The sequence below is a fragment of the Panthera onca genome, chromosome D3, assembly GCF_046562875.1.
Source record: "Panthera onca isolate mPanOnc1 chromosome D3, mPanOnc1 haplotype 2, whole genome shotgun sequence".
Taxonomy (NCBI): domain Eukaryota; kingdom Metazoa; phylum Chordata; class Mammalia; order Carnivora; family Felidae; genus Panthera; species Panthera onca.
In genome coordinates this window covers 48,412,615-48,426,693 of record NC_138350.1, presented here as the reverse complement: position 1 = coordinate 48,426,693, position 14,079 = coordinate 48,412,615, and the positions used below count along the sequence as shown (strand labels likewise).

At 38.7% G+C, this 14,079-nt stretch overlaps 1 protein-coding gene across 5 annotated transcripts in view; it reads left to right on the top strand.

Moving 5' to 3' along the window:
* The window catches only part of CHST9 (carbohydrate sulfotransferase 9), a 243,763-nt gene extending 235,241 nt beyond the window's left edge, over window positions 1-8,522 (top strand). For all 5 annotated transcript variants that reach the window (XM_060613502.3, XM_060613501.3, XM_060613499.3 and 2 more), the window contains one exon: window positions 6,280-8,522. In XM_060613502.3, coding sequence (XP_060469485.1) covers window positions 6,280-7,371 — 1,092 coding nt within the window. In that variant the 3' untranslated portion in view covers window positions 7,372-8,522. The remainder of the gene's footprint in view (window positions 1-6,279) is intronic.
* Window positions 8,523-14,079: the final 5,557 nt, after the last annotated feature.

Here is a 14,079-nt window from a genome sequence, read left to right as displayed (position 1 = left end):
GGCCCTCAAATTTACTGCACGGTTCATGAAAAGTCCGTATTTTTTCCCATTAGGTTTCTTTGAACACTCATTGTTCTCATCTGTAGTGATAATATCTTTTAACTAACTTGGCAAGCATGTCCATTCTTCAAAGGTATTTATGGAAAACTATAGCTCTCTGCCATAGTTTACAATTTGGCTATGCCTAAAAGAGTTTCCCCAGTGAGAAAATAAAATAATGATGTGAGCTGGAATAAATCACTTTTTTCACAGGTGGCACAGACTAAGTGCTAATGCTGCTGTGAAGAGAGCAGAATCCCTCGCTGGAGTCCTGGGCGGTTTTCAAGGAGACAGCAGGATTTTTCTGTCAACAGGATTTCTATAAAATCTAAGAGATTTGGAAAGTTCTAGCAAGGGGAAGAACATGAGTGAAGGGTGTTGAGAGCCCGATGGAAGCAAGTAGAAGACAGCATGTGTCGAGATGGGAGCAGAGCACAAAGTGACAAGCCCAGTGGTGACACAGTACCGATGCCAGCTAAGGAATCCGGTCTTTGGTTTATATATAGTTGAGCCAGTTCCAGATTTTAAAGGGATGAAAAGTTAAAATGTTTTAGGAAGACTATTTTGGCAATAATCTTCAGAGAAACCAATTAGTAGGATACTAAAGAATATCCAGTTAAGAGGTAATAAATAAAAAAGATTTTTAAAGACATTATGAGATGTAAATTAACCAATTTACTTTCTGATTGTTAAGGCATCTCTCAGATTTTGTGAGTGGGTGGCCAGAATGTAATAGAACCATTTCAGAAATAGAAAAAAGCGCAGGAGGAGCCACTTTGAGAAGGAACAGGAGACGTTTGGCTTTATAGACATTCACTTTGAGGACAAGCAGAATGAGGTGTCCTGAAGGAAAATGAAGATGTAAAAGTCTACTCTTTTTATATTATCATCGGCATTATGATGATGGTGGTAGAATTTCATTAGTATAACCTGCAAATTTAAAATACCATCAATCTCATAACCAAATTATGGAAGTGGTCCAAGTACCCATCGACTGATGAATGAATAAAGAAAATGTGTGTGTGTGTGGGTGTGGGTGTGGGTGTGGGTGGTGGAATATTACTGAGCCATCAAAAATCAAAAAGAATGAAATCTTGCCATTTGCAAAGACATGGATGGACCTATAGAGTATTAAACTAGGTGAAATAAGTCAGAGAAAGACAAATACCACATGATTTCATTCATATGTGGGATTTAAGAAACAAAAAAAAAAAAATGAACAAAGGAAAAAAAATAAAGACAAACCAAAAAATGGATGCTTAGCTACAGAAAACACTCTGATGTTTACCAGAGGGGAGGGGGGTGGGGAGATGAGTGAAACAAGTGATGGGGATTAAGAGTATACTTACCATGTTGAACACTGAGTAACGTATAGAACTGTTGAATCACTATATTATACACCTGAAATTAAGATAATACAGTATGTCAATTATTTTGGAATTAAAATTGAAAACTTAATTAAAAATAATAATTTAATACAATATAATACAGTTCATCTTGATTTTAGTAATCCAAACCCTTCCATCATGGAAAGTCTTTTCTGTGATTGAAGAAAATGGAATGGGGATGGGGTGGGGAGGGAGGGAGGCCACCACACCCTATAATGGTTTTCATAATGTGAGTGATGGTGGACTAAAACATGCTAGAGGAAGGTCTAGTGACCATCCAACAAGAAGCCTCCTGGGGTGTCACTACTTAGAATGAACCCTTAGCCCATCTCTTGATTTAATCATAGCTGAGGAAACTGACTAGTACTAAATACACTATCAGGAGATTGAAGTCTCATTTATGAGCAATGAAACTTTCCCTCATGTAGTTATCTCCCTAGCTGAACTAGTCATTAGAAAGTAGGTTGAAGAACATGGACTTCCAGCAAAGGGAAGTGGATAAACGTGTAGGGTATCTCATCAGGTGTGTTGTGAGGGCTCATGTGACATCCCTACCCATAGCAGAGTATTTGTCTCTACTTACTAAAATATTCACACCCGCCATATTTGATGTCCTTCTCCCCTAGATGGTATGAGATGAGCTTGTATTTTTTTACTTTCGTTTGCAATACTCTCTTGAGTGGTACCCCAAATGCCATTACTGCCTGCAGAGTGCCTGGGGAGCTTGTTTAAGGTAGAGTCAAGAGCCCCACTCCCAGAGATTCTGCTCCCGAGTGTCCACAGTGAGGCCTGGGAGGCCTGGGAAGCAGATTGCTGGCAAGCCTCCAGAGGTTCCCAGGCAGCCTTGAGTGACTTTGAACCAATCTGATTTGGCAGGCAAGTAAGGCTCCGAGCCCTCCTTGCCTACTTTAGCATGAGCAGCTCTACGTGTACCTATTTTATTTGTGTTCTCTTCTGCCAAAGATTTGTTTGAATACAGATTTTCAGCACCTTGACAAGAATTGGTAAATTATTTATCTGAATTAACCTTGACCTTTTGATTAACACTTTTTCTTTGACAAGGTTATAAAACAATTATTTGGAAGCCCATCATTTAGTTAAAAGCACATTTACTGCAAGAAATAAAGCAGAAGAAACTTCTATTTCCATGAAAAGCTTTTTCCTCAGTCATTGCTCTCCAATATAAATGAAAATATAAAATTTCTGAATACCATATTGTCTGAGGCACTAGCTGATGTTTAAATGTGTACTGGTCATGAAAAAGATGCTGAATTTCTCCTTCCACTTGGTATTTGAAGAAAATCTAAAATATTCCGAGTAAAAATGATTGTATTTTAAAGTGACTATTTGTGCATGTAAAACTCTGATTTTGTGTGCGTGAGAAGGATGTCCTGGTTATGTGCAAGGAGTCGTCTTACACACACTGTTTTTCCTATTTGCAATGACAAACAAGCTGACACTAGTCCCTTCTATTTAAAAAAGAAGAAATTATAATCTTGATACAGTCAAGGTATAACCACTATGAATGTTTAGGAGGAGCTTAAAAAAAAACCATAAGGTGACACGGGAAAGAACACCATGCTAGACAGTTTTGTGAATTTATTTTTTTTATTTCATTACATATGGCACGAAGGCTGGTGAAATGTAGTACAATTGTGTAAGTAAATCCTGTTAATAGATACACAGATTCATTTTGTGCTGTATCTTGAAATAAACAATCCACCTGTGGTCTTTAAAAATTGCACTTAATCAACAATTATTGGTTGACTGTTTTCTATGTGCCAGGCAACATGTTACGTACCAGAGATCCAAAAGAGAACAAAAAAGATAAGACCTCTGTGGTCATGTTCTAGTGCAAGAGGTGGGAGTGGGGTGGGGGGTGGGGGGAGACAACACAGAAGTAAGTAAATAAAATCCTTTCGCATTGCAATAAATGCAATGAGGAAAGTAAGCAGAGTTCTTATTTGGGAACCTTACATGGGAGAGAATCTCAGAAGAGAACATAATTTAGACAAGGTGGACGGGGAAAACCTCCCTGCAGAAGTGACTTTCTAAGAGCAAATAGAAGAACCAGGCATTCTGGCTACTAAGAGCTTGAATAACATGGTGAGAAGTGGTCAAAGAACTGAAAAAATGGAAGTTGCAATGAGCTGGAAGGTTAAAGGATGGTGGTCAGAGAGATGATGGAGGTGGCACAGGCACTGGTGATGACACGGTCTATGAGAAATGAATAACACCTCTATTAAAGGTGAGGTGGTCAAGGAACTGAGAGTTTATTGGGTGTCAGAGTCACCACACACAATGACAAAAAGGGGTATGAGAAGCAAAGTCTGAGCTAGAAGCTAAAGTCTTCAGTGCATGAAGCAGAAAGGACAAGGGTGCAGGCAGACGACAGCATGAGGAGGGAGAAGGGAGGCTCAGTAGGACACGTGTGCTTGACAGAAGCAGAAGCTTTTGCCAAGGGACATGTCCTGGAAGCAGCAGTGAATTGCAGGGAAATAGTACCCTGACTTCTGGCTGGAGGGACAAGTGGTTCAAGGAAATAAACTTTTGTCTACTTGAGAAAGTGCAAGGGCAGCAGAATCTTGGGGGCCAGCCAGGTTCCATGTAGAGAAAGTCCTGGGAAACAAACATTCCAGAAGTCTCCAGAGTTTAAAGGGGAATTTGATGACCACAAACAGAAGGTCCAGAGGGCACAGTGGAAAGCTGATTTTGTTTTTGTTCTTGTCAATGGGGCAGGAAGGGAACTAATTAAGGTACATCTAGAGACACACAAATTATAGTCTGGATAATAATGGACAACTGGGGAACCTTGAAATTCACTAGGTCAATGGGATAAAACGTTATTACTACACTATAAAATATTAATAATAGCAATTATTATTTACAGCTGTAATAGTAGAAGAAGTAGCTGCAAAAATATATTGGCAATTTTATTTCAGGCCTGTACTAAGTACTTCCCATGCAGTCAACCAATAACCCCATGATCTTCCAAAGCTCAAGTCAAATTTCAGATCATCTGTGAAAATTTAATGGACTACAGGTAATTGATCAGAGTAAAGATGGGTTCAGGGCTTTGAAGTCATCCTGGCAGTCTCCAGTATGACAGAAGACAAATGGTTTTAGACTTGAAACACCAAACAGTTGGCTCAATGCTATGGAAGATTTGGGCAGCTGTTTTATGGGGCTACCCAAGTTGGTGTATGGTGATCAGGGGTTACTCACACAATCTTCTTGCACTAGAAAGAAGCAATTCCCACCCCCACCCCACTTAAAGCCTAGCTAGTAGAAGGACCATGATGCTTTGAGGTGGCTTCCATCCACAGTGCAAACTGTTTCTCTGCTCTTTTGCTCAATTTGCTAGAATATTACTAATCAACTTGGAAGATTTCATTCCATTTATTCATTTGTTCACTCAATAAATATGTGAGAGCAATTACTATAGGCTCCAGGCCATTCTAGACACTGGGGATACAGTGGATGGATGGATGGATGGATGGATGTCAGATAGATAGATAGATAGATATCCTCCTCTAGGGAACTTCTCCCACCACTTCTTCCAGCACTAGGCTGGTGGCTCCATTTATTATTCCCACAGCACACCATTTGTTGATTGGTTTTTCCAATAACATGCTGACAATTCTGTATGTATATTTCCAGGCCAGTCTTCTCCTCAACCATCCTTTTCAAGTGTAAGTGAGATCATGTTACTTCCCTGCTACTTCCCTAGTTTACCCACAGTAAAAGCCAAAGTCCTTACAATTTTATCTCTAGGAGAGGATTCCATCTTGTAAGTCCTGTCTTCCATGTATTCCCTTCTGCAGTCATTGCAAGAGCTGTAGGAAGATGTAGTCGGATGAACAGTAGATGGTTGGTAGGCTGATTCATCCCACTGACATGAGAACTAAATTCTTATTCTACTTTCCATACAATTTTATGTAGCAGGACATCAATTAGACTTTTGAAAAAGACAAAGTTTTCATACACGAATGAAATTGTATGGTTATAATTACTAAATTATTATGATAAATGAATATTCTGAAATAAAACATTGTCCGAGGGAAAAAATATCTCCTTTTGCAAGTGCTTGAAAAACTGAAATGGTCATGAGGATTTTATAATTTGCCTTGCTGCAATTTTAAGTTGTAATTTGTGACTTTAAACTCTTCCGTGCATCACAGAATACCCCAAAAGCAGCTACATTTTGTATCTACATTCAGATGCACTAATTAATTAATGCTTGAAGGTAACACATTCCTGAATAGCTCAAGAATCATTGACCTACAGGATGATGAAGTACATTCTAATGTGTTACAGACAAAGCTAAAATGAAAATTCAGGACACCCTCCTTTCCATCTTGTGGCCAGTGTGTGCGTGTGTGCGTGTGTGTGTGTGTGTGTGTGTGTGTGTACCTTGTAAGGTTGTGTAATTGATAACCATAGTTAACAAAGATAGCACAGAAAACAATAACCAACTTACTATGATCATACTCAAATCAATACTAGTAGGTTTAGCCAAATAATACTCAAGATAATTTAGCTTGAGAAAATCTATTAATATAATGCAGCACATTAACACTAAATAAATGATAACATGTAAGTAACCAAATATGTATAATATAAAATGTGAAACTTTGGCTCAAAATGATGCTTGGATACCATTTTTCATTGTTATATTTTCTCTGAAGAAACTTACTACAAAATGTGTATTCAGCATGCTTTGCTAAATTGTTCTGGCAGCTTATATGAAATGTGCTCTCCTCAATAGTATTGTAAAACAAATATGTTCAGATCCTTGTATACTCACGTTTGTGAATGCGCTTTCAACATTTCTCCTTCTCTATTTTAACAGAACCTCAAGTTCCACATCACTGAGGATCCCAAGGGAAAAAAGGAAAATCTTCTGCTCAACTCTGAGAGGCCAATGAGGGTCTTAACAAAGACCAGCCACTCACAAGGAGAGGATCGAGTTTTGGGGAAGACCACAGGGCCACCAACAATTAAGCTGATTGCAAAACATCAAGGAACTAGGACTGTTTTCAAGAAGTTCAGTGAAATGAAGTGGCCATTGGACATACACCCTTTAAATAAAAGTTTAATCAAAGACAACAAATGGAAGGAAACGGATGTGGCCCAAGAGAAACGCAGGTCTTTCCTTCAGGAGTCTTGCAAAAAATATGGCGGGGTGAGTCGTCCTCAATCACATCTTTTTCATATGGTGTCCAGGATCTATGTGGAAGATAAACACAAAATCTTATATTGTGAAGTACCCAAGGCTGGCTGCTCCAACTGGAAGAGAATTCTGATGGTGCTAAGTGGGTTGGCTTCCTCTGCGTACAACATCTCCCATGATGCTGTTCACTACGGGAAGCATTTGAAAAAACTAGATAGCTTTGACTTAAAAGGGATATATACTCGTTTGAATACCTACACCAAAGCTGTTTTTGTTCGTGATCCCATGGAAAGATTAGTGTCAGCATTTAGGGACAAATTTGAACACCCCAATAGCTATTACCATCCAGTATTTGGGAAGGCAATTATAAAGAAATATCGGCCAAATGCCTGTGAAGAAGCATTAAATAATGGATCTGGGGTCAAATTCAAAGAGTTCGTCCACTATTTGCTGGATTCCCACCGTCCAGTAGGAATGGACATTCACTGGGAAAAGGTCAGCAAACTCTGCTATCCATGTTTAATCAACTATGATTTTGTAGGGAAATTCGAAACTTTGGAAGAAGATGCCAATTACTTTTTGCAGCTGATTGGTGCTCCAAAAGAGCTGAAATTTCCAAACTTTAAGGATAGGCATTCTTCTGATGAAAGAACCAATGCTCAGGTCGTGAGACAATATTTAAAGGATCTGACTCGAACTGAGAGACAATTAATCTATGACTTTTATGACTTGGACTATTTGATGTTTAATTATACAACTCCATTTTTGTAGTTTGCATTAATCTTCTAAAACCCTGTATTTACTTCATGATGATGGCCTCAAATCAGCTAACTGTAATTTTCCTGCAGTTCTCTGTATGAGAGAGAATTTAACCAAGTGTAGTTGTCTTGATTTAATGAAGATTTTTACCAAATAGTATGACACCAATTCACACAAAGTTATAGGAAAATTACCTTACAGAGACATGTAAACAAGTTGAGTTGCTCTAGAATGTTTGGAAAATAGCTGCTTTTGCATTATGGATTATATTATAGAAGCAATAACCTAGCCAGCTGCTACATTAGCTTCAACAGCCTCTTGCAATGATAGAAAAAGGGATCTAAAATAGCATGAGTATATGTCTACATCCTGGAATTTGTTGTCTAAAGTGCATGGATATATTTTTAGCAGTCTGTGACATATTACTCGAACCTTGGAGAGTTTTCTTACACCCTGGAAATCTTTCTATCAACTGCAATGATAAATCCATTTTGAAATAATATTTTGGACCTAGGCATTTAAGTTTAGATTGGAAGGCATTATGTGATTTACAATATGAGAATATAGCAGAAAAACCAGATGAGGCTATGGCTTTTTATATTCAACAGCCAATAAAAAATACACAACATGCTAAGATCAAAGCAACAAAAACAACCTTCCTCTTCCAGAAAAAGTTAGGGGAATTGATTCTGTTTTCTTCTGAGCCCTCTGTGCAGAGACAAAATGAACATAACCACTAAAGGTCCTCGCTTCTGAAGCAGGCAGTTGAGAAGTTTAAGTCTCATCAGATATAAATGTGCTCCTAATTTCTGGTTTAATTGGGCAGGGGGGAAATTGTTTCAGGATGGAATAATCATCAAAAACAAAATTTGCCACTCTGAATATGGGCCTCAAACAATAACAAAGTTTTATAAGAGTATTATTTGAATCAAAGCATCGTGTGCATAGCTTTATATGTGGAATGTACTCTAAGAATAACTTTTGTTTCCAGTCTAATTACTTAGCTTAGGAATGACTTTTTAAAAATGCCTATACCACTTCAAAGATAGGTTATATTCTAGAGAATAAACAAAACAAGAGCCCCTAGAAATATTTTTAATAGGCTTATGCATAAACAAATTCAGGAGTTTTCTTTTTAAGTTCAAATATTCTATCCTAACACAGTCAAATACCATTGCATTCAAATATTAAATCCAAGTTTTGGGAAAACAGGACCATGTGTCACCCCTATTGAAAGTTGTAATGCATTTTGGAAATTTTTTCCAGCGGACCCTAAATTTGAAGACACGTTTGGATGGGAACTTATTTTAATTGGTTGACTATTTGAGTTAAGAAGACCACATGTCATTGAAACTCTGTTTAAGGGGCGCCTGGGTGGCGCAGTCGGTTAAGCGTCCGACTTCAGCCAGGTCACGATCTCGCGGTCTGTGAGTTCGAGCCCCGCGTCGGGCTCTGGGCTGATGGCTCGGAGCCTGGAGCCTGTTTCAGATTCTGTGTCTCCCTCTCTCTCTGCCCCTCCCCCGTTCATGCTCTGTCTCTCTCTGTCCCAAAAATAAATAAAAAACATTGAAAAAAAAAAATTAAAAAAAAAAAAAAAAAAAAAAAAAAAGAAACTCTGTTTAAATGCAGTTCTCGAACATGTTCTTCTTCCCAAACTCTCATTTTTTTCCTCGTCAATAAATATTCAGTAACGTCTCGCAAAGAAAAGTAGGTATTAATATTTAAATATTAATAGACCAAGATAGTTACCGTGGTCCTTATTTCATTTGGATTTTCCATTTCATGGCTGAGTATTCATGAATTGCCTGCCTTGTCCCATCGGTATCTCCCAAGGAGTAGGTACCTGCAACGGCCTGCCAGATCCTAAGTATTAAGCCTTCTAACCCAACCTTTTACTACTTTCCGCTCCATTTACTCTTGCCTCTAGACCATACACTTAAGCTGTGCTCTCTGTTTTTAAGGAGTTTTACTCTAGAGTAATCCCAATTGTATAATTTAAATTTTGCTGTACCATGTAGAGTGGATTCCTTGTAACTTGGAGACAATGAAATTATCTTTTTATGGAGAAAGAGACAGAATGGAAACTATGCCAAGAAGCCTGAAATTTTATTCCTAAACCACACACACACAAAAACTAATTTTAGATGGAATCTGCTATAAAGTATAGGAGCAGTTTTCTCAACGTTATTCCTAAAATCTTATCGGGAACAAACAGAAAACCCTTCTTTTCATAACTTTGGAAGAAAAAAATGGAAAAAAGTGCCTTAACTCTCTCTTTTTAACATTTCTAATGCACTTGAGAGAATGGAATACATATATGCGCACATAAACATGTGTTTGATGTGTATGTATATATATATATATATATATATATATATATATATACACAAACAGACACATAACTCTGGCACTGGTGGGAGAGAAGAGAGCTGAGAAAATGATACACGATACTCTCTATCAAAGCTATTCTGTGCCTTTCGCCATATATCCTCCTTCTCAGACCCTTTCCACTGAGCCTGTGTAACCAGAGGTTGGTCTTTCAGTCATTCTTTTCCTAAAAGACTGATACCAGCAGGAATCCTGTGTGACATGAGTCCCAGAGGCCATGTGTTCATAAGGTTTTATGAAGGAAGAACATATTTTTCAGGTGCCTCCTCTTCCTTTTAAATCACTTCTGTTCATGGTAGGGCTGAAGAAGCCAGTCATCATTTTGGATTCCTTGTGATTTTGAATAATTTTTTATTTATCTTTTCTGAATTATTCTGCTTTGCAGACCAACTCACAGTCACCTTTGTCGTTTCTGCCTGTGCACAAGCCCCAGGTGTGAGCATCACTGCTTCTTTGGACGCTCACAGTTTCATGGATTTAGATTCCTAAAGGCAAGTGACCAAATCCAGACTCATCTTCCAGATGTCCAGTGTTCATATTTTAACACTAGCATGCTTCGGGTATAATTATGAGTCCTCTAATTAAACCCTAAGGATCTTACTTGTTTTATAGGCAGTGGTAACAACCTGGGCAGGTCCCTTCACTCTGTTATTCCCGTCTGGAATTACTATTAGAGTAAAAGTTGGCAATTAAATCCAAAACCACAGTTAGTTAACATGGTAAACTATCTATGGATATGTGTTGATGTGATTATGCCCTGGAACTGCCATAAATTTCAATGGAAATCCATATACAGGGCACCCAACTTTCCGATTTTCTCACATGTGTTTGGAAATACCCAATGGAAATGTGTGGCTACTTGCTAAATTCTCTAACTTTGCAGTCTATAAAATATTATCTAGCAATTCAAAAGCCACTTGGATACCATTTGTAATCAGGAAGAGGAAAAAAACTTATCCGCTTTACTTATGAATAATTATTCTTCAAAAAAGTATTATCTCCTAAAACATACAGTGTTTCGCTGAAAAGACTATATGAGCAGATGCAGGAAATTTTCAATATGAGTTCTCTTTGAAAAGATCACCTGCGGAATTAGAACTTGGAATTCGTAGGCTAAGACTACCATAAACATCTCTGTACTATCAGTCATCACTTGGACTCTTGGGACCTCCTTAGCCTCTAGGCTTTCATGGAAAATGGCAAAGCAGAAGCTCTGCCCATGGCTAACATCCCCAGCGTGCTCTGAAATTTGAAGGATAGTTGCCCATAAGCCCATAGCTCAATACCTGAGGACCTCAGACCAAGGCTAACTCAATCATAAGCATTATAATAATATTCATGATCATAGTCATAATCAAACACTTATTCCTTTACTACTTAAGTGCTTTACATGCATTTATTTAATCTCCATAGTCAATGTAAGATGCTATGTAAGCCCACCCCATACAAACACACACTAAATATATATATATAGAGAGAGAGAAGAGTGGTTGAGTAATTTGCCTGAAAAGTCACAGCTGGAAATTAGGTCAGGAGCCAGGATGAATCCAAACAGCAAATACCACTACCAAACTCTCTTCTTAGTTTAAAGACAACTAAAGGCAAGAAATATATTGGCATCTTGAAACTTTTTTGATACAAATATAGATATATATACGTGTATGTGTTTAGCTGGTTATCCCATTTCAGATCAGCTTATCCCTTTCTTCCTGCTGAGTTGACAGATTCAAAGACTTTGTAAGAAGTTAAGCTTTCTTCCTAACCCCTTTTTTAAAACTCCCAGTTGATCATGGAGCACAATGTAAGAGCAAAAAAGTCCCTGGACCAAGTTTAGCATAACAAAAACAAAATATCATTTTGACAAGAAAGTCCAGACCGCTACAGGAGTGGGCAAGGTCACAGAGAATATGGTCCAAACTGGGAGAGAGTCTGGCCAACTTACCCCAAATCGGCACTTGAAGATGGCAGTGGTTCACCAGGTCAGCCCAAGAGAAAGCTCCTTAAATACTGCTAGAAAGTAAGCAATTGTATATGGTCTCTTTTTTACTGAGCTCCTGTCCCCAGGGCTAGTTTAGTTGTCAGATAACCCTAAACAGACTCAGGAAGATTATAGAAAAGAACAGAGGAGCAGGTTGACTCAAACTAACTGAAAACACCATGAAAAATTCAAGATAAACAAGTGCTCAGATACCAGAGGGAAGACTTTTCCTAGACCTTTGGGATACCCTCCATGAGGAAGGCCAACTCTAGAGAGTTCAGCAAAAGGGCATTGCCTCACACCATTTTACTTCTCAGAACTGCCTAGTCCCACACATCTTATCTACCACAATCCTATCCTTCCAGGCATATTCAAGTCCATTTAGGACAATCATTTCTTCCTTCTCCTCTGTTCAACTCTTCACTCTATTTTGAAATACTCACCTCTCTCATATCTAGACATTCGCTTCATGTTAAGTCACCAAGGAATCTCTTTAGATTATTCAGTTTGACAATCTCATCTCTTCATGAGCTCTCTGATCAACAGAAAAAGGCAAAATGATTTTCCCCTGATGTGACATGCATCTGATACTTCTTTTACCAATAAATGCAGGCATTCCTTCCTCTTTTTTTTTTTTTTTTTTTTTGCTTCATTTATTCATTTGCTATAGCCCTCTTCATATGAATAAAAAATCTCTGCTGTCATTGGAATATGTTCTAGGTCTTCCAAGAGGAAAGGAATTGTGTCTGTTTAATTCACTTTGCACTGTTTCTAGCAAAGCATGGAAAGAAAGAGTTATTGATATATTTTTGATATATAGTTTAACGGTTCCTCTATATCTTCTCCTCTTGTATAATATGTTTTATTATTGCCTTTGACTTTCAGACATCTATATGATCAGTGGGTCTAAACAGAAGGTCCTAAAGCAAGGCAATTGGGGAAGTTATCTAAAGGCACATGGCTTCTCTATACTGACTATCACACCTTAACCTAAAGTATAGCTGTAGACACAGAAACATTTTACACTTCCAAGATGACATATTTGTTTATTAGATTGGGGGAGGAAATGTTGAAAGAACGCATGATTCTGATCAATAGGAAAGCCATTTACAGAGCAGGGAGCAGACACTGGAAACCTACCTGATATTCATTTAATGACGTGAAGAATATGTCTAATCCTTCCCCCCAAAAACGTAAAAGTTAGGTATTATTCCACCCATCGCTTTGTGAGGGAGAAAACCGAGGGTCAGAGAGGTTTAATGGCTAGAAGCCGAGCCAGCTTCCTGCCAAGGTCTCTCTCGCTCCAAAGCGGAGACCACACACGACAGCCTATGGGCCAGATCTGGCCACAGATATGTTTGGTTTGGCCTATGACACATTTTACTTAATATCTGAATTAGCATTTTAAAATTGGAAAGCTTTCATCAGTAATAAGGAATTTCTGTTACGCAGCACCATTTGTGCTCACCTGAAGACAGTTGGGCATTGTCAAGGTCAGCCCCCTTAGAGAAGCCAGAGAGCTCTTGTTGTTCATGCTCTCCATCTAGGCATCATCACCCACTTACCCTACCTGGCTGGCCCCTAAGGTGCCCCACCTTTTCATCCCTGCTTTGAAGTGTGTGTTCTTGAGTCTAGCACGCTTCCAAAGGAAAAGCAATTCCTGAACATTTTCTTTGACCATATTTGTGTCATGCAATCCAGGTTCCCTTATCCTCATTCAAAATGCTGCTTGGCCTTTGGTCGTATACCCAGTGGGATCGCCAAACAATATTTCATTGTATGAGAAAATCTCTTTTGACCAACAAAAAAAGATGTTGGGAGAAATCCAGTACCTTCCTTTGGCATCTTTTTTTCTTAGTCACTGGGTCCCCCTGGCAACAACATTCCTTCCCATCCCCTTCAGCGGAGATGAATCATTCTCCCATGCCCTTGGAACCTCAGGGTCTAGGACAAAAACTGGTTCCCACCAATGCATCCAGACTGCTATTCCATAACTTTTCTTCAAAAACTCCTTCTCTTTTAAAGGTGTACCCACCCTTCCTCTGAAAATTACCTATTTCCCAGCTTTCCCTGAGGATTTCCCCATCAGGCTCATAACATGCCTCTCCACCCCATTCCTGCTATTATCCTGGGTGACTTTTGCCATCCCAGTGACATTCAACTGTCTTTGCTTCTTAGGGCTCTAACCTCCTCCTTCTTCTGCTTCAACACTTGGAGAGCTAGAGAAAACAGAAGCCCAGCCATGGAAAGAGATAACCATGACTCTTGTCCCTAAAGAGCAGAAAACCTGTGGCAAACTATGTAGTACTTCATTTTATCCATTCATTTCCTTAACCAATCCTGAAGTTTAGAAA